The following is a 10,334-nucleotide window of genomic DNA, read 5'->3' as shown; positions in this document are numbered from 1 at the left end:
TCTTGTTCTCATAGAATCATATGATATGAGCTCCATGTTTTGTGAACGTCTTTCTTAACTGTCGTATTAGACTGACCAGTGCATATCGCGCATGGCACTTTAAATGTATTTTAGTGCGAAAATTAACTTACATTTAGCTGAATTCATTGCCGTCGTAGTTCCATCTTGTCGCCTTCGTACTTTTATTCGATGGCAACACGACGGGATTACGAGGTCTTTACAAAGTCGTGTTGCCATTGTAAGACCTTCGGGTAGCTTCGTGATTCATTCGTGTAGACATCGTAATGTCAAAACTGCTCGATGGAAACGATGGAAACACGAATGCAATACGATGTTCAAAGATGCATTCCCGGTGACATTACGATGGTGAGGATGGTGATACGAACTGAATACGAACCCTCAACATCGGACGCACCTTCGGGAATTTTTTAACATGTTAAAAAATTTAGAACCCTTCCCGAAGTTGTCCCCGAAGGCTAGAAAAAGTGGCCGATGGTTCTACGATGGTTAAAGATGGCACTACGAATAGCCCGATCTGGATACGATCAGTCCCGATTTTGAAAATGTCCATAATCGTGTTGCCATCGGCGTAAAAATCGGGACAGTGTGACGCGGGCATTAAGGCTGTGAGGTCGTGAATACAAATTAGAATTAAAAAAGCTAAAAGGGTCTATTCATACCCACGATACACCTAAATTATAATACATCAAAGTTGATAATCACCTGTCCTACCTCCCTGCACATATATTGTTGTCCCTGCAGATAAAGCCACAATCCACATGTGTTAATACCATTGTATAAACTACATGATAAATGAATTGGGTATAAACAATTCACTTGGAAATTCAAAATATACCTCTGAGGCACTTACCAATGACATGTATAATTATAGGTCTGTTCTATACAGTTCATTGGAATTTCAACCAAAGACGAACAACTAAACCATTATTCATTGTATTGGCTACCTTAATTACACTAGTTTCCTTATTCATAACGTTTTATTGCTGGATCTTCCAAGTACTCCACGAAACCCCTTTCCAAGTTATCAAAAATAATTTTATCAGCAAGCAAAACCTCAACTACCTATTGTTAGAAACGGCGAGAATCAGATATGGATACTTTAAAATTCGAAAGATCTGTCATATTTCATACAATCTAAGTGTTTTTCCTCTTGAAATAGTATTAAAACGTTTAACTTTTCTTCCCTTTACACAAGATTTCCCATTTCAAATTAAAAGACAATTTGAAAGAATTGATCTTGCTTTGCTGCATAAAAAATGTCAAACAAAGATACATTATCTTGTTACAGAGGAACAGATCATACTATGTAAAAAAATAAATAATGTATGATTTTTGATTCACAACATATTTGTTACGTTTAAATGACGTGTTTTCCAACAAACAATCGACATTCCCATGTGAACCATGGAAACCAATTGTGATAAATAAGTTTTGACAAGCTTGTGATATCGAAAAACCTAGGCCTGGTGCAATGACATGTTACTAATACAGATATTTCGTTAATTGGTTTGTAATATATCATCCTAAATTTCATATGTCATACAGCGACCATCGAAAAAAATTATAACAGGTTCAAATGTGCAAAACTCCTACTGTAAAGTTTTATATATTAACACTTAAATGTGTCTTTTTTAATTGACAAATACAGAATTGACATTTAAAATTTGTGCCTGTTCTCTTTAGACAACTTTTGGTTTAAATGCTCTTATGATTTATTGTATTTTCAATGGTTGGTCTCCGGCATAAATACTTTTCGAATCACTCATGCATATATCCTACTGTTCTTTACTAGCGCATTACGAGACATTTCTCTAAAAATTCCTGTGTCCATATGTTAAAACATTCATTCAAAAGTGAAATAAAAAAAATTAACGATCTCCAAGGAAAATTCAAAACGTGAAATCCGTAATCAAATGGCAAAATCATCAGCTCAATAACATCAAACGAATGGATAATAACTGCCATTTTCTTGACTTGGTACGGATATTTTCGTATGTAGAAAATGGTGGATTGAACCTGGTTTTATAGCTAGCCGAAACCTCTCACTGTGTATGACAGAACTCAACCGGATTTTCATCTTACCAATAAAAACTCAATGAAAGTATGCCAAAAAAAAAAAGAATAGAAACTCACAATAAATACTAAAAAGAGTGACTTTAACCAATTCAATAAGTCTGTCTTTAATCATGTTAAAGCAGGAATCGACATATCAGAAATGTTAAAAATCCAAAAAAAGACCACAAAAATAATTGTCGGGCATTTTGCAATAAATTGCAGTGATGTTGCCAGGGAAACTGACATATATACTACAGATCATTACAGACTAATTCTATATAAAAAAGAAGATGTGGTATGATTGCCATGTCTGGCATTGTCAGAATCAATCAGACATATAATTTAGAAGATGTTGCCAAACGTGTACGAGGATAATGATAAGAGTACCAAAGTATAAAAAAATACGGATATACCATTAAGACAAATTCAGATTTAATAACACTCAAAACAATTTTTTTAACAGTGAAATAAAAATTAAGAAAAAAACATCGCAATCCACCTGGCCTGTTGATACGGAAATTCACAATGAAACAAATCAAATTAGCTGTACCTGAAACCTTTCTTTATCATCCCACTTCAGAGTATACTGATTTACATTCATCCGTGTTTCCGACTGTCCGTCCGTCTGTTGCACAAAATTATGATGTGTTTTCTCAGAAACTAGTCAGATCACCTACCTTAAAATTTGGCATCAAACTGCTTTCGAGTAGGCTATACTGTGTGTCGCTATTTATCGCCAATAAACTGCATGTGTACCGAATACACACAAATTCGTTTACATAAATGTTCTTTGAAGGGTTTCTAAGAACCTACAAGGCTTACTGAAACTTGAATCAACGCTTTATACCGTGTGATGCGTTAAAACAGTCAACCTTTTATTAATTTCATTGTGGAGTATCATAAGCTAGCAAAATCTCATAGTTTAACTTGTATTTAATATATTTAGATATCAATACTTCAAATTTTTGACGTAAAAAATACACATATGTATAAGGAAAACTAATTTGGCTGCATAAAAAAGTCACGCTGCTTTGATTATGCAATTTATTTTACATAATTATAATTAACAGAAAAATAGTACCGTCTAGTAAAAATTGACATCTTAAGTTTCAGCTTGTATCTTTAATTGAATATAATCTAACAGAAATAGCCAGGTCAATATATGTTTGTCATATGATCATTTTGTTTATAATATGTAATGATAAAGACAAAGAGTAAAGGTACAAATTTATTAATATTTGCGTTTTTTATGTATAATTAAGTATTATACACTGATTTTGTTCGGCGTTTCCGTTATTTCCCCCATTAAGTTCCGAAAGACGTAGTGTAATGACTCTCACATTTTTCTTCAGTTTCAAGGTTCCTTATATGTTTCGATGTTTTCACTTTGTGTTTTTGTGGAATCTTCCCTTGGAACTCTCATTTGTTCGATAGCATCCAATACTTTCACTATTTAGCGATGTCACAACAATTTTATTATGTCACATTTTCGGACGTATAGACCTTAAAATTAAGAAAATTTATTCTTATGAAAAAATATTTTAAATAAAACTGAAAACGAGTATTACATTTCTAAAACTTTATGTCCCCCTTAGATGAAGAATAAGACATGTAAGATCCATGACTGTCATAAACAAATATCTGGTGTAATACCTACAATAAAATATAAAACAAAGTAAAAATAAAGAAAACAAACTAATTAATTATAAATATTGTTAGTGTATATTTTATAACTTTATTACTGTATATCAAACTCAATTCAAGTTATCTGATATTACAAGAACTGATATACATTTTTCGATGTATCAAATTATTGTCAGGTATATAGGGTATTCTGTTAGAGTTCAACTGACCTTGATGTATTTCATGGTTCATTGATCACTATCATAATTCAATAATAGTCGATGTTGCTAGCAAGAAATTTCAATGTCTGCACAATCATTTTTCTGTATAGTTTCTTTAGATAGCATAACGTTGTAAAGTACAGTACGTATTTTTTTTTTATTGCAACCGGTGTTCCTTAAATGAATTGATGATCTAATAACCTGTATATACATTGTACAATTTCCTGGGAAAATATCACATAAAACTCATCAATTTCACGCCTTTCTACCTAAAAATGGTTGTAATCAATTTCATTGATAAACTATGTCAGCGAAAGACTTCATGATTCAACAATAATAAGATCATCCCAGCTGATGCGGTATTACCGGATATAATTTCTCTCGAATCTTAATAATAAGTGATATTCTATTGAACATTCCTTAAGAAGGTAAATTTGTGCATATAATTCTTTTTATATCTATTTCGTGTATTATTGTCTCGTTTGATTTCCCTTTTAAGAATAAAAGTACAGAATATATCATTTCTTATGCAATGAATGAAATGATATAATAGTATCTTTTTGGGCTATGTCATTGGTCAGAAGGGAATATAAAAAGTTGTGCTACAAAATTTACACCTTTATGTGTATAATCATTTGCGTTAGCAAACGTGATCCTTGTTTATAACTTTCAGATCTATAAAGACAAATCTAGAGACACATCAGCTTTGAAGTATAAAGAGCAATTATAGCGAGCACAAACAAACGGAAAGTTGAAATCAAACGAAATCATAGCCTTCAATACAGAGCGACAGCAGTGACCAAGCAGAAATGTGTATAAAAGTGAAAATAATCCGACCACTGAAATCCTAACAGAGTGAGAATAGTGGCCAGGACTTATATATTTAAAGGTGAAGAAATCGGTTCTCAGAAATCCAATCATAGCAAGAGCAACGACCAGTCACAAATTAACGTGAAGATGAGAAGAAGAAAATAACCAGCGAGAGCAGTGACTAGGTCTAAAAAAATACTGGGGTGAAAACACCTGGAAAACTGAAAAAGAGGAAAAGCAGTAACCAGACAACTCCACCTCCAACTCCAAACCATGAAAATAGCATAGAAGTCAAAATAGTTGTAAACACAGAAATTCAAACATATAGCGAAAGCATAGACTAGCAAACTAACATATAAAATGTTGTTCTGGTATCTATAATGAGTTTATTTATATAGAATGAAATCCATTAGATCGCAATAAAATCAATCCGAATTTTAAGCTCCAAACAGAGAAAGAAACAAACACGGGGGATGAAAACGAAAACAACAAAACCACAGAAAAAACTGATGCAGTGACCATTCACACACAAAAGAGAGATTTATCGGAGTCATAGAACTCAAAACAAATAGAAAGCACATGCAATGTGATGTCCGGGTAAAAACAAATATTATCGTAAAAATTATAAAATGATGGATCTTTAAATCAATTTAGAGCATACATAGTCGTCAATTTGTCAAAATTGCTGTGAAAAAAGAAAGTAAAAGGTAAAGGAATAATTGTAGTTCGAATCAAAATATCTGATGGAATTTAAAAAGTTTAAGAAAAATTGCCCTTTTAATGTGCTCAACGTGTTTCCTATATGAAGGCGATGCAACTTAAAGATTAGTGTAGAATGCACTGTAAAATTAAATATTTGTTTACAAAACTTACAAATTTCTGGTCTGGTAAAAGAATCTGACACCCGTTCGAATGTTCTTTTACTATGTTGATGTTCGCAAGCTTTCACACAGTCCTGGTATTCACCGATCATGGACATCAAATTGTCTCTAAGAGGTATTAATCTATTGTACCGTTCTGATGCAGCAATAAGGGATTTTACGAAGGATTCAAATGTCATATCTGAAATAAAAAATTAAACCAAATTTGAAATAGACAATGATGAAATCGATTCAGACTATTAGAGTATTCCAGCAGGAAACATTTTAATGACACATTTAAAATATCTTCGTTTATTTTAACGTCTAGAGTTTGTTTAAGAAAATAATCTATGATAAATAGGATATATACTAGTATTCGATTCAAATAAAGGTTGAATTGAATTAAACTGAAAATATTGCTATTTAGATTTTTTAGCTATTTATACCTTGACAAAAAAATAATTCCAAAAATAGTTAAAAGATATTACATCAGAAAATATGTTCTTTGCACAATTTTCCGTATAGGTTCGTTAACATCATTGACGGTCATGAAGTCGGCTTTGATAGTTCCTGATAAAAATAAATTCATTAAAAAGCTCTTCGGACATACACTTCATAAAGTGTTGTTTTCTTTTTTTTTTCTCAAAAAGCTGAAGTAATTTAATGGCAATATTTCCTCCCCGGAAAAGAAACTTGCAATAAATAGGTTTGCTATCTTATTGATTATTAGCACGAATCAAGATGTTTTAGAAGAAAAAAAACACAATGTTGAGCACAAAAGACATTAAAAGAAATTACCTCCATTTTACAAAACATTCGTCGTTCAAATATGTAATTGTTTATAGTGTGAAAAAACATTATCGTTAGAGGTTAATGAAAATAATTGCTTAACATTTGTGTTAATCCGCCGTTGACGGTTTAGTTGAAAATAATTTTGTATAGTAGACACAGAGACTTTACAGGATAAAAAAATATAAATGAAATTAGCTATTTACAAAATATTTTCACGAAATATACACCAATACATGTAAATAGAAGTTGTAATACAGAGTGAATTAATTAATTGTCAATACATGATTAATTTCTTCGCTTCAAAGTAAAAATACTCCAATGAAAATGAAGGTTTACAAACAACAATTTTAATTTTCGTACACGTGCATGATTTTTGAAAACGCATCAAACGAACTTTACTGTATTATACATTAGAATAAATTTAATGTTATTGTTCTTAGTGTCATCAGCATTTTATTAATTTTTCGTAACGCTTAGTATATACATTTAAACGGCATAAAGTGCTTTTTTTAAATATTTTATTACATATATACAAACCCGTTGTCTACCCAACGCATAGACAGCCATAGCCTTATTTATAGAAAGAAATTATAATCTGGTTATCTTTGATAAATTTTTATAACCACTTGGTCAATGATTCTGCTGGTGATCGTTTTGTTTCTGAGGGTATAACAAGTCAAGTAGTCAGCACTTTGTGTTTACATGAAATATCTTTGATATGGTAAACTACTGTATCTTTTTTTATAAACCCAAAGATAAATGATAGTAGCCGTATTTAGTATTTTTAGTTTTTTCTTGAAATTGCTTTTCATTTTGTTTTTTAGGGCGATATACATGACTCTTATGCAGAAGAAACACGCGTCTATTGTAATTAATTATAAGACTATTACATAGTATCTTTTATGAGTTTTACTCAAAATAGAGACTTCCTGAAACTGAAAGGGATCCACATCATATATGGCTATCATACATAAGATACACGTCACGTATATATCGGACTAATCAGACAAACACCTAGTGTTTGACAAAGGTGTGGTTGAACAAATTTCGACAGTCGACGTGCTAGCAAATAAATTCTCGAAAAACAAAAAAATGTTTAATATGTCTGAATTACAATTACAATCATGTTAGATGTTTTAACCCGTGTTGTATCTTTGAACGCCTCAAATTAAAAAAAAGTCGAAATGCGTGTTAATTGTCACTAAAACACTCCTTTTGTTTAGTTCAGTTAAAATTGAAAATATGCACAGCAGTAAGTGTCTGCAAAATATTTTTTTATGGCGATGAATATGTTTTACTTTATATTTTGGTCACGCTAACATTTTTATTTTATATATCCTATTAAATTCATTTTTAAACACTTTTGCCAATAAAGATGACATTTAATTTACATAAAACGTTTAATACACAGCATGATTGACTTATTAGTCGATTTTTTTGTCTGATCTCAATTGAACTTGTTTGTCCTTCAAAACGTTTGAATATTACTTTTTTTGTAAAAAGGAAAATAACTGCAATTTAGACACAGTGAGCATAGTAGAGTGTTAATGCCAGGTAACTACTGGTAAATGGCATTATGTTGGATATATTCATATTGTTATCCCATGTTTTTTACATTATGTCCTTTGACAAAACTGTACATGTGGTCTATGTAATTGAATATCGTCGCTGAACCTTTTCCTGTTACACAATTCCTCACAGGAAAATACAAAGTAAGAGATAATTTATATGACAGGAAGACGTCTTTTCTAAGCAATAATCTTTACCAAAACACGATTAATGTCTAGCATAAAATACATGTAACATCTAAAACTTGTTCGAATAATCAAAACACTGTTGAAAAATAAACAGAAAAGGGAATATAATGATAGTTGAATGATCATTTGGACGCCATCACGAGTTGGTTGACCGTTATGGAATAACCGTTTCACAAATGATATCGGATATGTTCCTTACGTCGTAACTACAATCCCCTTCCCTTTCATGAATGTGACCTACCGAATTAGACTATTTACCGGATTTGTAATCACATAAGCAACACGACGGGTGCCACATGTGGAGCAGGATCTGCTTACCCTTCCGGAGCACCTGAGATCACCCCTAGTTTTTGGTGGGGTTATTGTTGTTTATTCTTTAGTTTTCTATGTTGTGTCGTGTGTGCTATTGTTTTTCTGTTTGTCTTTTTCATTTTTAGCCATGGCGTTGTCAGTTTGTTTTAGATTTATGAGTTTGACTGTCCCTTTGGTATCTTTCGTCCCTCTTTTGGTAACAAATTTTCCTCATGGTATTTGAGAATTGATCCAAGTTTGGTCTTCTTTGTTTCTTATTTATTTACCATAATAACAAGTCGACAAAAAAGATATCTTAACATTTTACACTTGCTCATTTACTCATCACGAAACATATAAATGAACCAAAATAATAAATAAACCATACAATAAAGGCAACAGTAGTATACCGATGTTCAAACTCATAAATCCATGGACAAAAAACAAAATCGGGGTAACAAACTAAAACTGAGGAAAACGCATTAAATATAAGAGGAGAACAACGACACAACACTACAATGTAACACACACAGAAACGGACCAAGCAACAGACAAAATCCCACGAGAATAACAAATATAACATCAAAACCAAATACATGAATTTGGGATAGACAAGACTTACAAAGACCAGAGGTTCCTAAAAATGCGGCGTGTTTTACATGTTTTGTGAGATTTCAACCCTACTCTAATAACACTGGCCAAGGTGGAATAGACAAACACGCGGCAGTACGAACAGAAAACCTTAGTTTTAAAGAAGTTCAAGTTCGCCGATGTTGGGATAGGTAACAGAAGAAACTTTAGCAAAATGGTATGGATCTACATAAATTAGTAAAGAACTCTTTATTTTTATATGATAAAGACATAGTCTTTTCATCTGTTTGAATGAGGTGCGAAGCCTCCATGTCAGTAACTGCTACAAATCCATTGGTTAAATTAAAGATGAAATACAGTGTCAACTTGAACTTTTGCATTTCTTTGGGGCTAGAATTTAAACAAGAACAATGTGTTAATTTTAATTTAGAATTATCTAAGAATTAATACGCTTACCAACATTTGAACTTTTGTTTTCGCAAAATATATCTATATTTTGAACAGGTAACTGGGACACTTGCATTAGTATTGCTTATTCCAGGTCAAGTTGAATATGACAGTATGCACTTTTTGTGCTGACATGAATTGTCATTGATATGGTTATATTTATAAATTTACTGTTTACAAATTTTTGAATTTTTGTAAATACTAAGGCTTTTCTACCTCAGGCATAGATTACCTTAGCTGTATTTGGCTAAACTTTTAGGAATTTTGGTCCTCAATGCTCTTCAACTTCGTACTTTATTTGGCTTTTTTTTTTTTTTTTTTTTAACAACTTTTTTTGATTCGAGCGTCACTGATGAGTCTTTTGTAGACGAAACGTGCGTCTGGCGAATATACTAAATTTAAATTTAAATTGTTCCCTTCAATTTAGTTTGGATCCTACTTGAGGTATTTGATGATTCAGTATAATATCACGGTTATTACCCCTATTATAGTGCTAGATATGGTTTTTAATATATCAAGTGCTATAGCACCACGCTTTACTTAGGAATTTAATATTGGATTCGATGCTACTCGTTTGAAAAATGTTAGAAATGAGAATTTTGTTTAATCAACTATTTTGACCGGATTTAAGCAAACAACATATGTAGGATCTGTTTACAATTTTCGTTTGTTATACGTTACAAAAATGCATTCCTTAGGCTGAAGAAATATCACTATAAGTTTTTGTATGTACTTTGCTTTAATGACAAACGATACAGTTTGACCCGACGACGATTTTTTACGAAAATTTGCATACAAGCTTTTTTTCATATAAACAATTCAAATATGTAATAAAAAATATACCTCATTGTGCTTCTTTATGAGAC

General features: G+C 31.7%; 1 protein-coding gene across 2 annotated transcripts in view; it reads right to left on the bottom strand.

Moving 5' to 3' along the window:
- Positions 1–3,002: 3,002 nt before the first annotated feature.
- Positions 3,003–10,334, bottom strand: part of LOC143064358 (uncharacterized) — a 47,990-nt gene continuing 40,658 nt past the window's right edge. Inside the window, exons 3-4 of one of the 2 annotated variants that reach the window (XM_076237124.1) lie at positions 5,604–5,792; positions 3,003–3,729 (exon numbers count right to left, since the gene is read on the bottom strand). In XM_076237124.1, the coding sequence (XP_076093239.1) occupies positions 3,704–3,729; positions 5,604–5,792 (215 nt within the window). In that variant the 3' untranslated portion in view covers positions 3,003–3,703. The remainder of the gene's footprint in view (positions 3,730–5,603; positions 5,793–10,334) is intronic. The other variant, XM_076237125.1, reaches the window with a different exon arrangement.

The sequence above is a fragment of the Mytilus galloprovincialis genome, chromosome 2 (assembly GCF_965363235.1).
Source record: "Mytilus galloprovincialis chromosome 2, xbMytGall1.hap1.1, whole genome shotgun sequence".
NCBI lineage: Eukaryota > Metazoa > Mollusca > Bivalvia > Mytilida > Mytilidae > Mytilus > Mytilus galloprovincialis.
This window is presented reverse-complemented; position numbering and strand designations above follow the sequence as displayed.